This window comes from Caloenas nicobarica, chromosome Z (genome assembly GCF_036013445.1).
Source record: "Caloenas nicobarica isolate bCalNic1 chromosome Z, bCalNic1.hap1, whole genome shotgun sequence".
In the NCBI taxonomy this organism is placed as follows: domain Eukaryota; kingdom Metazoa; phylum Chordata; class Aves; order Columbiformes; family Columbidae; genus Caloenas; species Caloenas nicobarica.
This window is the reverse complement of record NC_088284.1, coordinates 73,605,748-73,627,414: the sequence shown is the minus strand read 5'-3', so window position 1 is coordinate 73,627,414 and position 21,667 is coordinate 73,605,748. Positions and strand designations below refer to the sequence as shown.

Here is a 21,667-nt window from a genome sequence, read left to right as displayed (position 1 = left end):
AAGATAGAGAGGGGTTTTTGCATTGTTGTTTTCCTCTTTCAAAGTGAAAGCTCAGCAAGACCTATTCAGGGCTTTTCTGAGTAGGTCTTGCTGAGCCTCCCCTTCAACAGATGTCAGTCTGATGAGCCTTAGAATTAAGAAATTTGTCTTCCAAAACATATGTTTCCAACACCTAATTATGTAATACAGCATACAAGAAGAGTTTAAAGAACAAATATTTCTTTTGCACTGTTGCAATACTGTGTACTTTTTCTACTCCTTTAGAATTTTACCATAATTTATGTTAAGATGGGATACCCCCGTCTGCCTGTGGAAAAACAATGTGAATTGGCTCCAACTCTTCTCACTGCAATGGAAGGGAAACCTCAACCACAGCAAGACAGGTATAACTACTTATCCTTGGAGTTAATTCTGTTTGTGTTTTTTAGTAAAATACTTTGTATCAGTTGTTAAAAGATTTTTTTTTCCTTTGGTGATATCATCATTGCTTAGGATGTTCTTGGCTTGCACAACGTAGATCAGCAATTCAGTAATTTGAGTGATACAAAGAATTCATGTAGTCTAATGTTGTAATAAGACACAGGATGTGTAGCAGCAGACTCCTTGTATGATAAGAGACCTGTGTTATGGTGGATATGCCTGTCTGTATCCTCAATCCATCTTCATCAAATTCTGGTTTACAGCCTAAGACCAGACCTTCAGTAAATATCCGTTGTCCAGCAACAGGAACAGCAGTAAATGTGTCAGACTGGCCACTCTGAATTGTGAGATAACCAAGGTTCCTACTCATTTGAAACACTAAGTTGTAGTAAATAAAACAAAGACTGAAGTCGGGAACTGCTGCATACTAAGAACTTCTAGATTACTGTTAATTATGGACCATGCTGACACTGGAAAATGGCATTAAAATCGTATCTTCATTCACTCTATATCAATGTGACAGTGTAAAGGTAAAATCTTGCTTCCGTTCATGAGATCAGTGTGAAAATACCTGATTGCCTTCTCTGGGACCATGGTTTTGCCCTGTCCGAAAAGCAAGCACATGACTAAAGAGAGCTTTGGGAAATCTGGCTATATTAGTATATAATGTATGTATTTGTCTGTGTGCACTCTTTGGTGAAGCTGAACAGTGTTTATTGACTTCTGTTCTAGATAGACTTGGATTTAAACCTTTAAATTTCTTACAGACGAGACAGTCCTAGACTGTATTTTGTGGCGTAATTACAAAACAACAGAAGTCTAGACAAAGTGACTTTCTCTCTCCAGATGTGTGTGTGTGCGCATGCACAGAGATATATATGTTCTATTTTAAACACAAATTCTAATTTATCTTCTGCCTTCTGTTTTTATGTATAATAGGTGGCAGAGACCATGGGATTGTGAATCAGTTTAACTTTTTCTAATACTTTTTTTTGCTATTAAGGTCCAGGTTTGTTGTTAAAGGTTTCTCTCTTGAATGTTAAGAATAAACGGGTGTTGTTTTTTTTAAAATGGTTGCAGTAAATATAATTGTTTTTCAGCCTAATGCATCTTCTAATACCAACCCTTTTTCACATGAAATACCCTGCTGAACCACTGAAAGCAGCAGCTTCTCCATTTAATCTTGCTGAAAAACCAAAGACTGTACAGCTGCTTTTGGACTTTATGTTGGATGTTCTGCTTATGCCTTATGGGTAAGTAAGAGTTAATACCAGCCTTCTCTAGTATTGATGTGCTTTTTATGTGCGAAACGTTACAAACTGCACCCTTGGAAACTCATTTGAAATAAACTGATCTTTCCTAGCTCAAATTAAGCCAGTTACATGTTTCAGTAAATACAAAGCAGGGTTCTAATTCCAAGAATGGGATCACCACCTTCCTTATTTAACAAATGTCTTTTTTCTCTTTAAATAGATGTTATGCTATTCAGTCCTTGACCTCTTTTGGGATCAAAGTGAAGTTATGAGACATGTGAGCTATCTGTTAAATAACCAAACCTTTAAAATAGAAGCCAGATCAAAATGTGTTCTCACCTTCCTGCATTTGACTTTTAAGGCTTATTCCGCCAAGGTCACAAGCAAGCATAATCTCTGAAACCTTGTGCTTTCCAGAATTGAGCCTTTAATAACAAGATTTGTCTTTCATCTGTCTTCTGATGAAAAATGTTTTAACTGTAATGGCATGTCTCGTTGTGAGCAGAGTTTCTGAGTGCAAGAATGATTTACAGAGCAATTTGAATTTACTGATCACTGCTTGTTAGGAATCTTCTAGTTTATAAAATCAATGCTTTCTCAAAATCTGTTTTCCACTAACTTTGTTAGTGCCTTTGTATTGCTAGGGGAGCTTTTGCTTTGAAAGGAAATATAAGTAATTTTAACAGTAGAACACGTCTTTCTTTCTAGCAGTTTATTGATTTCTGCAAGATTTTTCTGAGCACCTAACTCTTGCTCACCCAAGTGGAATGACTTTTAAAATAGTAAGCATGTGTATTTCCCCATGTAGTGTTTCTGGAGGCCGTGCTCCCATCAGGTGTTTCGGGGGCCACTTCCTCCTCATTTGAGTGTGCAGAGTCTTGCAACTTGTAGTTTAAAATGCCCAGTGTTTTCCTCTGCTCACAGCTCAAGCTCTTCAGTTTGCCCAGGTTTATGCTGTTATCTTCACCTCCACGCTGCGGCTGTGGGATCAGCAGATGAAGTCCTTGGGGCTTTGCGATGAGACCTCACTTCCTTCTGAGGTTTTGTACTCTGGCCAACCACGGCAATCTTTAAATACTCAGACCATGGCAGGGGTGAAAGCTTCATTTTCTTTCCAGAAGGTGCTCAGAGGGTGTTTTCAGTTGGCCTGTGGCTCTGGATGTCTGTCTCTAGAAGTCTCGCTGCCTGGGGTGAGACTGCTTGCAGCTGTTTACAGCTAATTTACGGCTGCTGGAACTTGCTCTGTCATTGCACGGTTGTGAATTAGCCTTGCCAGTCTGTCTGCAGTAAAACGACCAGAAAGCCTAACTGTAGGGCTTAAAACTCATAATCATGTTCAAGTATTTAGACGTTTTGACTAAAAAGACCTGGGATGAATGTTTATCCTTATTGTTGGGACTGTTTACTTCCTTTTGTTGCCTGTGCACTGAATGTGGAACACATTATGGCTGCCTGGAGCAAAATAATTGTTGTTGGTCTCAGCACTACAATTTCGATGCCTTCAGGTGTTGACCAGCCTCCAAGGACACATGGAGGGGTGGAGTGGCTTTTGTGAGAGTATGGAGGTGTTCACAGGGCAGCTAGACTAGCCAGTCTCCAAAAAGCCTAAGATCTGTTAACTTGAGCCTTATACTTTTGCTTTCCTTCCCTGCCCAGCACTAAAACTGCCATTTTCCAATACTTTTTTTTTAAAAAATGTATACCAAGGATTGTTTCCTGCCACTTCATTGTGTTGCATATGGTTCATTATTTCCATTGTTAGGTTTATGTTTTTCGTACAAATCATACAAATGTTTTTAAAGCTTTTACTACAAGTTTCTCAAATGCAGTACTGTCAGAATATTTGCTTCTAATACGAGAGAGATCATTCTTTCTGGTCCATAACCTGATATAACTGTTTTCAGAAATGCCAGTGGACCCTTCCCTTTCCTAACTGAGGTTTGTTCTCAAACAGTTACAATGAGATCGTTATGGCTTCTGCGGGATATTTTGGGATAGCTGGTAGCTGAGTCTCAACTGAATAAAATTCTGTCCTGTGTCAGAGTCATGGGATTAATTAAAGAAGAATACGTGAAGTTGGACAGATTATGTTTACTCCTCTTTTCCAGCATCGAATTCAGCTGGCAGTGTCGATAGGTAAAACCTCTAATGAAGCTCCTTTCCCACCTGCTTAGGTTCGTATTGAATGAATCTCAGAGTCGACAAAACATGCCCTCGGCCCAGGGGTCTTCATCGAGTAGTGCAGGAGGTCCTGGAATCCCTCAGCCACCTCCAGGGATGAGCTTTTATGCAGCCAAAAGGGTAATTGGTGATAGCCCATGGACACCAGAGCAGTTGGAACAGGTACTTGCGGCTGCGGGGCTGGTCGTGGTGAACTGGGGATGGTAACGGGGATGGCTACAGACAGAGGAACAGAAGGCCAGAGGGGTTATATGAATCTAACTCTAACCAGGTCTTCAGTTGCCCTGACAGAACTTATTGAGCGACTTCACATGATGCCTTAAGGAGCTTTGCCGCAGTGAGATGGGATGGGAAGCACCAGCAGTTCCCAGCACTGGTTATGATATTGTAAAATTGACAAAGTAATGGACTCATAAAACCACGTTTTAAGGTTTTAAAAGTAGCACTTCTTATTCAACGCCGGGGCCGGACCAGGGGTGTTCCTCCATAGGTCTGATGCTGATTAGTTGGTCATACATGGCTTATATTTACAGAAGAATTACATATTCATTACAATTCTTGGATACCATTAACATATTCCACGCCTATTCTAACACAAGCTATCTGTTAAGCAAGGCTAAGCAACATTCGCATGTTTCTCAGTTACGTGTTTTGAAAGCATATGTCATAAATCTATGTCAATTTTAAGTAAAGGTTATGATTACTAAGTCCAAAGATTCTATGGTTACGAGGTCTGCTTATACAAAAGATTCTATGGTTACATGGTTGGTTAATCTTTAAAGATTGCTACCTTAGTATTCTCCTAAACTATATGCGTTCTATAATTCCTTAAAAACCAGTCTAATAATTAGAAATACAGGTATTGGTTAGGAAGCAACCATGACTGCAGCCTACCCTTGTGTTTTCCTCCTAAAGGTAGTTAGGTTACAAAACTCTCTCATGTTGAAGGAGGGTAAGCAGCAGAGTATCCCTAATTGCAATGCTGATGCTTTGCCACAGGTGACTGCTTTGACAGGAGGCAAGAAGAGGGCACTGCTAAAGAGATGGAGAGCATGTGAACTTCTCCCTAGCAAGCAGAATCTGTAATTTCAGACAGCTGATCTGCTATGGTTATTGTAACATATGTTTTCTTGTCAGTAACACTGTGTTTATGTTCCCCACTGTTGAACAGTGTAAGCTGGGGATAGTGAAGTTCATTGAAGCCGAACAAGTGCCAGAACTTGAAGCTGTTATACACCTGATTGTAGCCTCCAGTGATACAAGACACAGTGTGGCCACTGCAGCAGACCTTGAACTGAAGAGCAAACAAAGGTACAAGTTGGAGTGTTTGGAAAAGATGGTGCTAGTGTTCGTACAAAGCTAGCTATTGTAGTGCTCCAGAGAAAAGTGCGCTCTGAAAGGAGAAAGAGCGCAGTCCCCCATGAACCTGCAAAGCTGACATGTATTCACACAGGGCTGGGAATGGCGTGGCTCACAGTCTTGCAGCCAACATTGCTTGGCTCCAGAGCTGAAAGCTTTATCTGTTTGTTTTCAGTCACCTTTGGTATTGCTTTTGAGCCATTTTCTTACTCCTTGGTTTCCAAATTGTCATTTGTGGATTATTGATGGTCAATAAGGCCTTAGTAAGTGAGTCACAGCCGGTCACGTTAACTGTATTGTCTTTCCCAGAAAAGTATACTTTCATTTAATTTGTTAAGCGTGTAAAGAGACTGTAATTGCGAAGTGGCCTGTAGTCTAGGAAGTTTGGCAGCCGCTGTTGTCTGCACTATTAAATCTTTTGCACATCTGCAGTCCACCTTTCATCATCTAAAGACAATGCTTCTGTCTTTAACTTATCAAGAGACCGGAGTAATTGCTGTTGATACCACTTGCTGAGTTATTGATCTTTCGAGGTGTGCTGGCTTATGTAGTTTTGGAGCAAGAGAGGCCTGCCTTTGAAATGTGTAGGTGGCTCCTGTATTACTAGAAATATAGGACTGTTTAACTTGGAGTCTGATGTGTAATGTGAAACCTCCTCCATTCGAGTCTATTCATGTGCCTCAGTGGTGACAGGGGAGGTGATTCTAGTAAGTGATGACAGCCTGGTTAAGGAAGACAGTCTGTCCTTTGCTGTTTCTCTCATCTTTCCCTTTGTGTTGGTATTCTGTGCCTGGAGAGCAAAACACGTGGACAGAATGCGTTTTAATAGACACTGTTAAATGTTTCTTATGATAAATATATGCTACTTCACAGCTCACTTGGTCTGGAAATCAGTTGCTTTACTGAAAGAGATGGTTCTGTCTCCTCTACTTTTTGAAGCATGCATGCTTAACTTTTTCTTTTCCTGTGGGGTGTTTTTTGGATGTGTGTGTGTGTTCCAAACAGTCTTAAAAATAGCTAGTGTTAGATGGTTATTGTGGGCACACAGGTTTGTCTGAGAGACCAAGACGAAATAGTCCTAGAATTAAAAATAGCCTCTTTTCTGTTGAAATGTCAAAGCATGTTGAAGAACATGGAGAAATTTGTTAAGAGACGACCATTCTGTACTCAGGTGGTAGATTACCATGGGTTTATATGTCTTATTTCAGTGGGAGAGAAGGGACCATGTGAGTTTCTTACAAATTACTTGAAATTACATTGTCAGAATTTGTTGGTGAAATATGTAATCACTTCATATTCTTAATGATTATATATTGTGTGGATGTGGGGGGAGTGATTAGAAGTCAAATTAAATCTATTAAAACTCTGTTAAGAATACGAATATAATGCAAAATTCTGTAAAACACATATTTTAAAAAGTAATCAAGATCAGAATCATAACACGTTCGTGTCGAATGTGTTTTTTTCTTTAGTTTAATTGACTGGAACAATCCTACTATCATCAACAAAATGTATAAAGTTTATCTTGGGGATATACCACTGAAAACCAAGGAGGTAAGGTTTGCCTTCAAAGTTGCGTACTTGCTTAATTTCTGAACCTGTAATTTTAGTTGCGTTATTGTATTTGGAGAAGGCATGTATGTATTTCTTAAATCTGTTACTTCCTTTGATCTCTGCTTTCACTGAACAATTTTGCTATTTAGTATTTTTTTTTCTTTGTCTCAGTGTGTTCTGATTTGAAGTAGAAGGCAATTTAACTAACTTAAAAGTACTGCTGTCCGAAGATGCACTATATTATTTCAACTTTGCTTCTGACAGGGATCTGTTCTGAAACCAGAAATGAAACGAGAGTCAGTCAGCACCCGTGTTAAATTAAAGATTGTTCCTCATCTTCTGCGATCCAGGCAAGCTGCAGAAATGTTCCCAGCTAACATTCAGGTAGTCCTTGTGTTCCTAAGTTGCTCTTCCTAATGAACTTGGTAATACAGTTCCTCCAGTCCTAAGCGGAGGGAAGGGCTGTTACTGATGACAGTGTTTAAAGAAGAAGGGGAATTAGAAAACCTTTGAAAATGAGGCCAGACACTCTCTGACCTGGTCTGTATTTCCTTTGGCCAGGTGGTTTATGATGGACTCTTTGGTGCAAACACAAACGCAAAACTGAGAAGCCTGTCCTTGCAGTTTGTGCATCATATTTGTATCATGTAAGTAATTCAGAGTGAGCACAGTGTTTGTCAGCCATTTGCCTAGAATGCATTCTGTTCTAAATATATAACTAAACTAATGGCAAAGAAAGAGCACTAAAACTCAGAAAGCAGGTTTTTTTCCTTAATCCTGAAGTCTGTGTGTGCATGCTTAAACACATTAAGCTGTAATTTCTTAATAAAACTGAGAAGAAGTGATACTGAGAGAAGATACTTTTAAGCGATTCAAAAGATAATATTTTGTTTGTTGGTGTCTCTAATTGCAGTTGTCCAGAAAATAAAATAAAACCATTAGGCCCAATGCTTTTAAATGGACTTACAAAGATGATCAATGAATACAAAGAGGTAAGCTGAAAAGTTCTTTGCTTTGGAGCTATAATTGTTCATACAAATACAAGCAAAAGACAATACCTTTATGATAGAAACTGATAAATCTATTTTTTGGAGGTGGCTGAGGGGGATATCAAAGGACACTTTTTAAGCTATTTTGTTGGAAGACGAGCAAATACTTTAAAAGGCTATATAGGAAAACTGTTTTGTTTGTTCAACAGCTATGGATAGGTGCTTGGACACTATTTGCAAAGTCTTAGGGAATAAGAGTGTTGTTAATCTGAAGAGTGAGGCCAGAGTAGCATCTCACTGCTGTTACTCATTACTCTGGAGCACGCAGGGGCTGCAGCTCCAGGTGTACGCAGGGGCTGCAGCCCGTTGTGATAAGCAGCTGTATACACCTGCTTGTAAAACCTTCCACCCAGTCCATCCAGGGCTGGCATTGCTGTTGAGAAGGGTGTTACAAACAGAGCTGCAAACGCCAGCCTGGCCTGAAGAGGTCTTTCCAGTGCCACTTCAGAAGGCAAATTCCCCACGATACTCCTACCTGTATCTTATGAAGGGCTGATGTTGCAGACCTCCTCTTCTGCAGCTTTGATCCTTTCGCTGACTCATTGGAACTGTTGGATGTGACCTTCTGGCCTGCGTTGGTGTTGAGCACATGGGCCTCCTCTGCCGTTTGGAAGGATATGAAAAAAGGAGTGTTCAGGAGAAAGGAAGCCCATATATAAACGTGCTGTGTTGGTCATCTGCAGGATCCATTGTGCAAACAGCTTCCTCTGTGTAAAGCTGCTGTTTAGGGCTGGTGGAAGGTTTCTGTCCCTTTGCTACTGTTTTGTGTATTTGCTGATTCTTCTTGGCTGTCTCTCTTGGAATAAAATGTGATTAGCTGAGAACAGAAGGGACATTAATGTTTTGTCACCACGTGTGATTTCTTGTTTCTTTTGGAAAAACATGCTCCCTCAGTTCCTATGTAATGCTTTTATTCTCAGATACAATTATTTTATGTTCCAAGATTCTCTGTCCTTGAAAGCCCAAACGAGCACTTTCAAGACATGATTTAAAGTAAATGTTTAGTTATAAAAGATATACCTTTATGTATTTCTGGCTTTGCTGAATTCTATTTATTGTTTTATCATTCAAGGATTCAAAATTGCTGTCAATGGCATATTCAGCAGTTGGAAAGCTCTCCAGGTAACTGAAGCATCATTTAAGCAATGGGACATTAAATAATTTTTCCAGAGTAGTCTAAGCAGCAAGGTTTATGCCACCTGCCAATTTTGCAATTGAGTATACAGTGCAGAGAAAAGCATTCTTCTTGTGACATCCCCAGAGGTGTAAAAAGAAATATGTTTTTAGCTGATAGCTTTTCTGGCAGTGATTAATGGCAACTCATGAATTATGCACATAATTTAGGAAATGGTTCTACTTTCTGGATTTCCAGAAACAGAAATTTAATGAATGTACAACAAAGACCAGAGGGCACAAAGCTGGACAAGTAGTATGTTCAGTGATGTGCTAGTGATCTAAGTAATTGTCCACAGAATATCTCACTTTCCAAACTTAAGGTGTGGGGTGCTGCTCCGTGGTGGAAATGGATAAGGTAGAGCAGACTTTATGTGCTGACTCTGTTTTGTTTGACAGTTAAAATGTGGGATGAGGGCAAGACCAATGAAATGTAATGTAAAGCATTCCAATTTAAAAACCAAACCAAACCAAAACCAAACTTAATTAATTGAAATATGTTGTTTCAGCCGGATGCCTCAGCTCTTTACCAAGGATATAGCACTGCTACAGCAGTTTTTTGAAGCTTTATGTAAGGTGGGTGCTGACGGGTCTTTGGGAAATCGTTACTATTTTGTGCTGGTTTTGCTTTATTCTTGTCCCTGCATGCTGTAGAGTGACAACTCTTGATTTTGTGCTGCAGGAGGATCCTGATACCAGACTTGCCGTTCAGGAGGCCTTATCTATGATGGTTGGAGCATACAGTAGCTTGGAAGGAGCCCAGCGTACCCTGATGGAAGCTCTTGTAGCTTCTTGTTTAATAAAGGTATTTTCAGTGGAGTCAGAATTAATTAATTACCTTAACTAATTAAGTAATTAAATACCTTAAGAAAAGAGCGATTAATTGTTTTCATGTTTCTTGACACTTCTTGTTGTATACTTTCGGAACAGGTACCCCTTTTCTTACTAGCCTATCTGAGAGAATAGGGTTTTGTATGCTGAGATAAAGTATTTTTAATGTGGTACACTGGCTGCAAGAAGGGTGACAATGCAATTTTGTATTCATGTTCTGTTTTGCAAAGAAAAGCCATTGGGATTGCACTGTATGTTTCTCCTAGTCTCCTCCTAAGAAAACTTTTGAGGAGTAGATGCTTTGGGGACACTATCTTGTGAAATGCTTTGTGAAAGCAAGACTTTGGTACAAAGGATAATTCACTGCTAAGTGGGGATTTCAGCACGATGGGTGATTTCTAACATTATAAGTCACCTGGGAACTCCCCCAGGAGCTCAGCCTTGAAACACGAATTCAGAGGAAAACACACTTGACTGACTCACTTATCTTGTCTGTGTTCAGAATTCCCCAGAGTTCTGGGTGTTCAGAAAGAGAGGGTTTTGTGTTTTCACGTGTACTCAGAGTGACTGTGGGGGTAGATGTGTTTCTAGTGGTTGCACTAGTAACTGTGTAATAGACTGTTTTCATGCTGATGACTCTTGCCTGGGTGCTTGAGCAATCCAGATCTCCAGGCAATACCATTTTGAGACTGAACCCAGCAGGGAGAATGGCCGCCCTAAGCTAATATTCCTTTTCCTCCTCTGGCTGTGCAACTCCTAAGCACAGCTCTGTTTTATGTGGATAGATGATGTATGTCATTCTTAATTTCAAAACTGCCTGGGTGGGGCAGTTCAGATATCTAAGAATTAGCAATAATCCTGATTTATGATTCCCCAAAATGTGCATGTATTTAATTAAATGTTTTGTTTTCCACTTGTGTGCATATGAGAAGCTAGTTTGTCTTTTCCCTGTCTCCTGCCATATGAAGAGTTAGCAAGAATGGTGTCTTGAAGTGTCTAAACTCTTTGGGTCATGTTGATACCAGAGAACAACACAGATGACTGATGATTACAAGTGATGAATGCAGGTCATTAGTGTGTTCATTTAAAATTAAACGATATGTTCGTGTCTGTTCTCTTTAAGCCTGAAGTTCAAGTACGTCAAGTGGCTGTGAAATTTGCTAGCACGGTATTCCCTCCAGATCATATCGCTTCCAAATACTTACTCCTGTTAGCTGCAGGAGACCCGTAAGTTGCTTTCATTTTTAAGTTATTTTCATACATGCACACACACACAGAGATATATAGATAGATAGATAGATAGATAGATAGATAGATAGATAGATAGATATTTGCATCCAATATATATTTGAGTGAAATACGAATGCATATATATGTGTGTATGTATGTAAGTACATAAAAACTCACTCACTGAAAATAAGTACAATAATTTGGGAATTAACCTTTACATAGAGGCATTCTTGACAGTAATGTGGAGAGTGTTACTGTGCCTTATGGTAGTCTTTGGCTTGGTTTCTTTTTTCAAGTGAACTGCTGTCACTAAAGCACTTCATGCTAATGATCAGTTGCAGTTGCAAAGTAAAAATGCATTAACTGGAATCACCTTTCAGTGGCTAGAAATTATTTTGCCTGGCAAATTCTAGCAGTCTATTTTTAGCTTGTGTTTGCAAAGAGACAGGAGCATGCGCTTGTGAGAGTTGCTGCTCTCTGCTGAGTTGACTCATTAAATTACAGTAATCATTTCATTTGCAGTTTTCCGTTATTGCAATTTAATTGATGGGGTTTTTTCCACCTTACTTCAATTGCTTGATTTTTGATGTGAGTAGCTATTGTGTAACTAAGGAAAGCTAAAATGATCAGTGCAACAAATGGCTGCTGTTGCAGCGTCAGCCCTGTTTCAGGAGTTGATCTTCTGCTTCGTAGATAGTGATAAACCTGATAGGCATCAGCTGAAGCTTGAATATAGGAAGTGACAGGGAGGAGGAGCAGACAGGAAAAGAAGAATATGGGAACCAGGAGCTGGTGGTGAACACCAGCAGGATGTAAAAGGAGCAGAAGTGGGCTGATCCAGACTGTTTTGCAGAGGCCACTCATCACTATCCTTTTTCTTCCCCTCTCTGAAATAAACAAATCATTAACAGTTCCAATGCAAGCTTTTTTCCCCTTCCTTTCAAAAAAACCCCACTTATCATTTAAAAACTCCCTCAGCTTCCCAAGATATCTCATTGCTCATTAAAGGCCATTTGTTCTGTGCAAGTAACGTCTGTTTCTCATATTTTCTTCTGAAAGACGGGAGGAGGTACATGGAGAAGCCCAACGAGTGCTGAGAACATTTCCTGGTAAAAATGAAAAGGAGAGTTCTGGGAAGCAGACTCCTCCCTTCCCTGAAATGGTCCTTTACATTCAAGACAAGGTACAGTGCTTTCGTCTCAGTAAATGACATACACATTCCTGATGCTCAGGCATGTAATAAGTGTGGTCTTCCCTTGCCTGTTTCCATCTCCCTCACCTCCCCCGATGAATAAAGTTAGCTAAAATGACAGTGAAGACCACCCATAGTATTGCGTTGCCAAGATTAGCACTCATTGTTACCTTCTGTTGGCATTAATTACAAGAGATCTGAATGTTAAGTAATAAGGAAGCATGTCCTTTAACAAAGTGATTATTTTGCATTGATGCTTTTTGTGTAGATGATGTGTGGAGTGAGGAGTCCAGTGTTCAAGAGTGATAATCCAGTAGGTTTTACAAACATAGTTCACTGACAAATGTATTCGCGAAGGGATAGGAAGATCACTCTTTGGTTGGGCTGGTGAAAAATAATATTGTGCCTAAACCAGAAAAAAGATTGCAGGCTAGGAAAGGAGATACTGGAACAAGTGAAGAAGTCTGGTTTGTTGACTTAAAGCCTTAATTATTCATCTTCATTGCAATCTGTGAAAATAATGGCCATGTAATTAACCTTTCACGAGTCTAGTGGATATGCTAAAAACTGTACCACTGAGTTTACCCTCAGTTTTTGCACTGAGAGACCATCTGGAGAGGTGTTAAAATCTAGTTTGTGTTACACACCTCTGTGTATAGTAGCTATACTAGACTTATAAGCTATAAATATGATGTGAAAGATCACTGACAATACTTTTTTTCCCTCCGATGGTCTATTTACAAAAAAAAATGTCAGAAATATATTGTGTTGGAGCACATCTGGTTTTGGAAGAGCTCTGTGATAGCAGAACTCTTACATCTGAGAGATTTCTTGTGAAATGTTGTATACTCTGCTGATGGTGTATTCTGCTACTGTAGGAAATATTTGAAGCTTTATGACAAAACTTGCTTTTGTCCAAAATACTGGTTATTCAAATAGATATAAAAAAATTAAGAAACCAAGATTGAGTTTTAGATAACACTTAAATGCCTGTCCCCTTGTAGTTAATTTTAATTGTTTTTAATTAATGTTTTTAATTAATTAATGTAATGTCACTAAATAACTATAGTATAATTCGTTTAAGCACTACTGAGAAAATCAAGATTCCCTCACTTCTGGGTGAAATTAAAAAAAAAAAAAATTGAACACTTTTCAGATCTTCCTTATATGTCCTGAAGGCATATTAAAAAATCCTTGAGGTACTTTTCTTTGGTTAGTTATCTCAAAGCGTGAATTTTCACATACGATGAATAATCTGCGAGTGCTGGAGATGTTTGAGCAGTTTGTATGCATTGCTTGGCACAGCAGCCCAAGATGCAAAATGGCTTTCCTGCATGAGTTGATGTGATCCTTCTTACCTTCTGCAAAAAAATACATGTTAAAGAGTAAGACCGGATCTGCTGGTTATGGATGGGAACCCATTCTTCAAAGGAGTAATCTGGTTCGTTAATTCAGGTTTTTGCTAATGGTTCTGGATGTCATTGAAGTTCCAGTGCTGCCAAAGATCTGAGCATGTTAAGAGATCCGAGGACATGTTGACTTCTGTGCCACTGCCTCGTGTTTATTCAGATGCAAGGCTGCCTTGCTGAGCCCAGCCCTAGCACCAATGTGCACATTGCACAGAGGATCCTGACGTGCCTTCCTGCAGCGTTTGCAGTGGGTGTTACTGGAAACCTTCTGTTCAGATGTTTTTCCCCTGGAATATGCCTGCTTGTCAAAGCTAACATTTCCACTGAAGGAGTTGCTCACTTCTAGCTAGCAGGCAGCAGGGCCTGAGAGAGCCCCTGGGCTTGACTGGTGTGGCTCAGGGCACCCACCTCTGGTACCGGGGAGCTGCCCCCGCAAGCTTCACAGCTGCCTGTCAGCTGGGGTGCTTCAGAGTCCGGAAGTTTATGAGTTATTTCGTTTCTAAATTCTAAAGAAGTTGTTTTTTTTCCTGAGGGGAAGAAAGCATGTTGTCCTCCTCCAGCCTCCCCTGCCTTTCCCTCCATGAATTCAGAGTTTCCACTTTCTGAGTTGATAGGCATGTAAAGCTGATGAACCTAAACTGTACTATTACCAAGTGCACTGTGCGCTTCTTGTTATAGAACTGTTGTACGTTTTCAGTTGCTAAGTGGAGGATAAACAAAGTTGAATCAGCAAAATTTCGTTGACCTTTCCAACATCTCTGCTGCTCATGGGTCTGACTGTTCCAGTCTTAATGCACTCTGTTGTTTAGGCCTCTCACCGAATGAAAACTCCAGCTAAATACATGACTGGAACTGCAGCGTTGCCTTTCAATCCTGCCACATTTGGAGAGGTAATTGTCTGGATTTACTTCCTTGGATAGCTGTACCGTTATTTATTTAGAGGACAGTGTAAAAAGCTAACAGTTACCATAAGTCACCCTACACTCTAAAATTCCTTTTTTAAACAAATGTTGGGGTTGACTCTCCATCTTTTATCTGTCTGTCCCTAAAACGACAATGACAGCCTGAACAGGATTTTCAAGGGACATGGGAGGAATGTTCCCAAGAGGGCTGCTCCACAGAGGGAGAAACTGGCAATCCTGTGCAAAAGTCCCATTATGCTGGTCCTAAGATTTGTTACACTTTGTATTTTTGCCTATGTCCATGCTGACTTTTCTGTCCAGATTTGATTAAAGAACTGTATTCTTTTAATTACACTACATACAGTATATTTGCTGCCCTTTTATTTTGTCTCCTCCGTGGTTTTCCAAATCCTCATGCACTTACTGTCACGTGTTTTTCTCTTCTGTACTTAGATAGTTCTGTATCTGCGGATGTGTCTTGCTCACAGTGCAGGTGTGATGCCAACCTCACAGAGCTTGGCAGATATGCAAGATCATGCTCCAGCCATTGGACGTTACATAAGAAACCTCATGTCTGGCAACCACATATCTTTCTCTTCCTCCTCCTCTTCAAAAAGTGGAGAAACCAACCCTGTACATATATATATTAGCCTTCTTCAGCAGCTGTTAGCTGGTGTCGGAGGTAAGACACTGTGTGCAGCATCATCTTGACAAAAAAAAAGTCTTACTAGGAATTTGTTGCCGCGCCCAATGCTTTGAACTTGGCTGCAGCAATCAGACTTGCAGCATGGACTGTATATAATACTCTTCAGTTTAAACTTGTTCTCTTTTGTGCTGCTGTGTAGGTGGGAGAAGCAGCACAGTCAAATTGCAGCATTGCTTTACATAATGCTTTAAAATTTTGAAGCCATTGTCTATAACAGCTTCCTCAGCAGTCAATGCTATGTCTTCTACACTCCGATAATACCATATCTGTGACAAGTGTAGTCTTAAAGCACTTGGATGCCTTTAGAACAAATTGCTACCAGAATGTTTGCTTCTATTAGTTTCCCTAGTATTTCTGAGAAATTTTATGATCTATTATTCTGCATTATTTGTTATCGCTAGTGAAATGCAAGTGAATGCTTTGAAATGCCTGATACTTCTTAACCTCCTTTTACTGCTGATAGTTAGATTGTTTTAAATATTGCAGTTGTTTAATAACCTGGTTTTTTAATTACTGTTTAGGTTTGCCAGTCATGTATTGTCTTCTGGAAGTTGTTTCAGTGTATCCAGAAAAACTAGCCACTAGATTTGTAGACAAAATGGACTGGATAAAGGTATGTTGAAAACCCTTTCTTGTTGCGGTTTGGTTTTTTGTTTGTGTTTGGTTTGGTTTGGTTTTTTTGTTTGTTTGTTTGTTGGTTTGTTTTTGTAAAGGGACTTTGGCATTAGCAAGATCTGCCATTTTCCTATGGTGGAATGGAGTATTATTTCCAAGTATGCGCTTAATTTGAAATCTTGTATTTCTACCCGCAGTCAACACCTCATGAGATATTCCATGTAGCAGGATGGGGAAAATTATGTTTTGGTTCTTTGGTGTTATGATTTTGTTCATTGACTGACATGTTCTGGGTAATCTGTCATCATTCCTGTTAGCATAGTGAGTTTTTCCCATCAATCAGAAGATGCATTAAACAGCAAAAGAAAACCGAAAACAAAATTCTGCTAATATTTTGAGGAATTGTTTAACAATGGGGATGTTCCAGTTGGAAGATGCAAGTGGCTTCTCAGAAAAATGAGATTAATTAGGTCCTTAATTGTATTAGAACCCTTTCTGTGGAGGTTTTTTAAACTTTTTTTTATTAGCCTCAAGTAAAAAACCAGATAAACTGGAGCCTACTTGGGAATAAGCCAAAGAGAATTCTGCTTTCACTAGATTCTTTTCTCAGGGAACTTTCTGCTTTTTCATTATTTGCTTCAAGCATCCAGGATTTGCTAAGGTCTTACAGGTTGCTTTCACTTTCATTGGGGGAATCTGGCAGAAAAAAAAAATTGGTCTAGTTAAAAATTAGAATGTGTTTGAAAAATCTCTTCTGCTGGTATCTGTACTGCATTTTGCTGTATACAGTTTAAGCAATTTAAGTGATTTAAGAGCAGGTATGAATCCTGAAGGAGAGGATGTAGAAACACACTCCTTTTCAGTATTGCTCATCATATGCAGAAAAACCTTCTTTTTTTTTTTCCTGGTGTCCATTTGCAAAATTAAGCTGATACTGATACTACCTAGTTCCAGAAATGTAAACCATCCTTTGTGTGATTTCGCTTTGCCAAGTGGAAGGGACAGGTCCAGGGGTTTGTTGGAAGTCAGCTATGTGATCCGATGCAAGTTTTGAGTTGAAGGTAGAGTTACGTTTCATGAGCCTCACAGATCTAATTTCTTGTTTGTTTGCTTGGCTCATTTTTGCTGCCTCTGCAGTGGCCCAAGACATTCAAACCTTTTGGTATGAGTTTTTTACATTAGTGTCTTACATTATACACCACATTAATGTCAGAGGTAAGGTTATATCCTAACAAATTACCCTAGGCTTCCCAAATTCAACTTTTTAACAATTTAGATAACACAAGATCTCCAAGACACAGTGGATTAATTTGCATTGAGAGCTGTGATTTCCTGAACCCTTCTTTTTTTTTTTTTTTCATCACCATTGGATTTAACTGGTTTAACCTCTTTGTTTTTTTTATTAATAAAAAAGAAATGAAAGCCTCCAGTATCTCAGGAAAAACGGTGTCTTTAGGGTTTTTTTTTAGCTCAGTGTGGATGCAAAATCTGGAAGCTCTCTGAAGACAAAATTCAGCCAAGCATTCAGTCTGTGTGTTGAAGCCAGAATGTGTGGGTAGCCCTCATGTGGCTAGTGGTAATCGTCTTCCTAAACACTGAGTGTGTAATAAATGCTCTGCTGAACTGAGTGCTTTGTCTCTTACTAAATGATAACGCTGTCAGTTGAAAGAGTAGTTTCTGAGTTAAGTACTATTTATGTAGCTGCATGACAATTGTGCTTGTATATTGAAGCTCTGTGTGAACAGACTGTATAAGAAACTGCTTCTATACTTTATTCTTTTTTTTTTTAAATTCCTGCAGAGCCTGATGAACACGAATAAAGAAGAAATGCGTGAGCTTGCAGCCCTGTTTTATTCCGTAGTGCTGTCTACCATGTCTGGAAATGAGCTCAGGGCCTCCTTGGAGCAGTTGATCAAGATGACGAAAGACAACCGTGTAACTACCTTCCTTTGCCTGCTTCTTCTTGTTTTTTCTCTTGACATGTAACTGGTAGGAAATCTGACTCTCACAGTGTGTCCAGGATGTATTAGCCTTAATCTGAGTGTAAAATTAACTAGCTGACATCCAGTTGGACTGTGAGAAGGGATTTTTGTTGTAGGTGAGTGCAACAGATCTTAAAATAAATTAATCCCTGAAGCTGTTGTTAAGGTCAGAAGAAGGGTTTCCTGGAGGCACTTCCCAAGCAAAGCCAGCACTGTCACGTATTTAATCAGTTTTAGCTTGCTTGTCCCACTGAGCATTAGTGGATCACACTGCCTACCTCAAATCATTTGCTGGTTCCCTATTTGTGAGTGACTACAGGTACCTGCAGAACTAAGAAAATGTTTAACTCATTAAATGTTCAACTCTCCCTCCCCTCCCGAGCCACAGCCGCCTCCTGGCTCCGCATCACCCCAGGTCTTGCCCTGACAGCAGCCTTTGCTGGGTGAGGGCTGGTTTCTTCCCTCCCACCCCACACGGACTGCTCAGCAGCCCTCCGACACCATATAGTTACACAGTGGGTTTGCCTGCCTGCCCTCCTCCCGCAGCTCCTTCCCCCTCCCATTGTCCTTGTCTCTGCATTTTGCCACAACAAGCATTGAGAAGGACTCCTGAAAACAAATTGGGCATGTTTCTCTGCTGGTGTGTCTTGAATCCTGAAAGGGAGGGAAAGTAGTACCATTTTTAGGTTCTGTTTCCCCAGGACATTTTTATATCAGTCTCTCTGAAGGACTTTATGGGCCACCATTTTACATTGGAGGTTACAGGCTCAAATACTGACAAGATGTGCTGATTGCTTTATGCTGTAGCTAACAAACGCAATTTAATTTGGAAAGCTGTGTCTGTGAGCCAAAGCAATGTCATTGCTTGGTAATAATAAGGTGCAGCTTCTGCAGTCACAAAGCTGGCACAGGTGGGTCCCAGCCTCCACCGCTGCTTTCTGCCCCTGTCACCCGTGAAGGTTGACCTTTCACAGAACCTGGCTGAGAATAAAGAGGGATGTGAACCATGAAACAACAGGAAAAAGAGCAGAGCGTTCCCATGCATTTTTGAGTTTGAGTCAGGTAGAGCTCTGGTGTGCTGTGAATGTACAGAACCAGCGCGGTGGTGGTGATCTGTAGTGGCCCAGTGGGGACTGCAGTGCAAATGGATAGCTGAAGTGGAGAGGCTGAAGGACCCGTCTTCAGCTGGCTTTGCTGCTGTGAGACCACAACAAGGAGCAGTCCCTGGTGACCAGACTAGGCTGAGGATCCCGTCCTGGCAGCGCAGTCACACTGATGCAACTTTTTGCAGTGTTGTGATAGAAAATAGCCTTATTTCTGCACAAAATCCTTTTGTTAGAATTCACCTGTGGGAATGAGCACTGTGAGTGGATGGTCTCAGCACCAAATCAGTATTGGACAAATTAATGTTCTTGACATTTAATTGTAATAATTGGTTTTCACAGTCTGTGGCCTACTGAACTGTTTGGAGGCATTGACTTCTGTGTTTGTAGGCCAAATGTGTTCTTATTCTTAGCAAGGCAAATCTAGACTAATTCAACTTTACTGCTTTGTACCAAAGAGTACATTTTGTCCCCTTAATCTGGGTATGCTCAACAAATCAGATGAGTTGGATTTTTTTTTTTAACCTAGCTACCGAAGAGTGGACTTTAGGAATGTGAGTGCTGGTGATGAGTTCTTAATTTGTCCTCTTGAACCTCTTCTGAGTTTTGTTACTTTTATCTTAAAGGACTCCATCCATCAGAGAATGCTAGCAATATCAAACTCTCTGTTCTTCCATTATGTGTTACAACTCTGCATTTTTCATGGTGTCTTCTCATCTGGCTTGTCCATATGTGTTTTAAAATCAGTGCTTTGTGCAAAGTGTTACTTGCTTTGAAAATGAGATTTTCTGCACTGTTGGTGTTGTCTGTAGAGCCCGGAGGTCCAACATGGATCCTTGTTGGCTTTGGGATTTACCATAGGAAGGTACTTGGCCAAAGGGAAAATGAGAACAATGGAGCTACAAGACATAAAACAGCCAAACACTGCAGTCATGCCGGAACAAGAACAGCTCATAAAGTTAACGACGGAGACAATAGGTAACTTCCTGCCTAAGACTTTGCTGCGTGTAACAGTTGTTTTTTCAACCATCCCTGGCTGAAGACTTTCCTAAGATATTCACCTCATAGATACTGTAACCTTGAGTTCACTTTCTGTGGTAGAATTTACAGCCTGTAAAAATGTCATGTAATTAGATGCATGGACATAACCCTCTTCAACAAGAATTAGGTAGGCTCTTAGCTCATAGACTAACCTGGCAAAATTAGGAGCGATGCCACTGCCTGGAGTCCTCTCAGTGTCTCCTTTCACTTTGATTTTGTTCTAGCATAATGCTGCAGACAAGATAAACACTTTGCTTCTTGCATGGGTAATATACAAGTGCCTGCCTGCACATTGCTAAATAATAATACAAAATCCAAGTGATCCTGTTTTACTTTTTTCTGTAGGTTCTTTTCTGGATAGCAGCTCTCCTTTCCTTGTGGTTGCTGCTTGTACAGCTCTTGGGGAGATTGGCAGGAATGGCCCCTTGCCGATCCCCAGTGAAGGACCAGGATTTACAAAGATGCAACTTGTTGAAAACTTACTGGCCCGAATCCCTTCCAGCAAGGAAACAAACAAGGCAAGATTTTGTAGTATTGTTATGATTCTTGTTCATTTCTGGAATGCACTGTCCCCAGGTTTATGTATTACCTGCCCAACTCAGCTTTGGTTTTTAAAGGAATTATGCTTATTGTTTGCTTTAATGAGTCAGAATTAGGCTAGGGGTTTTCAGAATTAGGCTAAGGGTTTTTCAAGGGTTGTCGAGCAGTTGATCGCTTCTGCATTCTATAGTCCTATGTAAGAGCTTAAGGGATGAGAACTATGAAAGGTCCTAATTTTAATTCAAGAAAAATGGGAGTATCTTCATTTACCTGGAAATAATCCTCAAAGGTAACACGACATTTGTTTTGATCTGTGTTTTGGAAGAGAGGTGCACTGATTGATAAGTCATGTCTAACTTCTGGTAACTTAAGTGAAAGAGTGGGTTTAAAGTGTATCTTTACAGGAAGGTTATGTGATGTTGTTGGTTTTTTGTTTCTGTTTAAGATGAAGGAACGAGCAATACAAACACTGGGTTACTTCCCAGTCGGAGATGAAGATTTTCCCCACCAGAAGCTACTGTTGCAGGGTTTAATGGATTCTGTGGAGGTGAGGCACTATCTAATGTATTATTCTTTATACTGCAGTGTGTATTTCTATTTCAATTTCAATGCTTTTTATATCTTTAGACCCAAGTTTACAAGGTGAGCTGTCTTTTTGTAATAGTGCTGCTGTATTTTTTAAAACTGCCTTGAAATAGAGAGCAGAGGTATGTTTGGGGCTTATAAAATGTTTTATGCCATGGTTTAAAAACTTGCCAGTTAAGGTCTCTGCCCCAGTCTCTGAGACAAATACGCATTCCCTTTCAGGAGGACTGTCTGTATGTGTAAAATCTTAAGAGCTTGTAGTAATGAAGCCGTAGGCCTGCACTTTGGCCTTCAAAAGTACCCTAGAAGTAGATAATTTAAATAGACCTTCTTTTTCATCTGAACTACATCAGCTGATATAGCACACTTGAATTAGAAACTTTCTTTATGGGAATATATGTATCTGTTTTCAATCTGAATGCATTGGTGTAGTGCACTGTGTTCTTTCACAGTGCTTCAGAGCTGCTCTATCTATTGCAATATGCCAGACAGCAAAATTAAATAGTCAAGGCGCGTTTTTAGTGTTCTTCATTTACAGCTTG

General features: G+C 39.9%; 1 protein-coding gene across 2 annotated transcripts in view; it reads left to right on the top strand.

The window, feature by feature from the left end:
• Positions 1–21,667, top strand: part of ECPAS (Ecm29 proteasome adaptor and scaffold) — a 72,240-nt gene that overhangs the window by 22,170 nt on the left and 28,403 nt on the right. For both annotated transcript variants that reach the window (XM_065655807.1, XM_065655806.1), the window contains exons 4-23: positions 265–383; positions 1,521–1,673; positions 3,848–4,016; positions 5,026–5,165; positions 6,686–6,767; positions 7,032–7,151; positions 7,329–7,414; positions 7,681–7,759; positions 8,889–8,938; positions 9,499–9,565; positions 9,672–9,794; positions 10,944–11,047; positions 12,110–12,233; positions 14,461–14,541; positions 15,007–15,235; positions 15,781–15,872; positions 17,675–17,809; positions 19,772–19,937; positions 20,346–20,518; positions 20,986–21,087. In XM_065655807.1, coding sequence (XP_065511879.1) covers positions 265–383; positions 1,521–1,673; positions 3,848–4,016; positions 5,026–5,165; positions 6,686–6,767; positions 7,032–7,151; positions 7,329–7,414; positions 7,681–7,759; positions 8,889–8,938; positions 9,499–9,565; positions 9,672–9,794; positions 10,944–11,047; positions 12,110–12,233; positions 14,461–14,541; positions 15,007–15,235; positions 15,781–15,872; positions 17,675–17,809; positions 19,772–19,937; positions 20,346–20,518; positions 20,986–21,087 — 2,394 coding nt within the window. The remainder of the gene's footprint in view (positions 1–264; positions 384–1,520; positions 1,674–3,847; positions 4,017–5,025; positions 5,166–6,685; positions 6,768–7,031; positions 7,152–7,328; positions 7,415–7,680; positions 7,760–8,888; positions 8,939–9,498; positions 9,566–9,671; positions 9,795–10,943; positions 11,048–12,109; positions 12,234–14,460; positions 14,542–15,006; positions 15,236–15,780; positions 15,873–17,674; positions 17,810–19,771; positions 19,938–20,345; positions 20,519–20,985; positions 21,088–21,667) is intronic.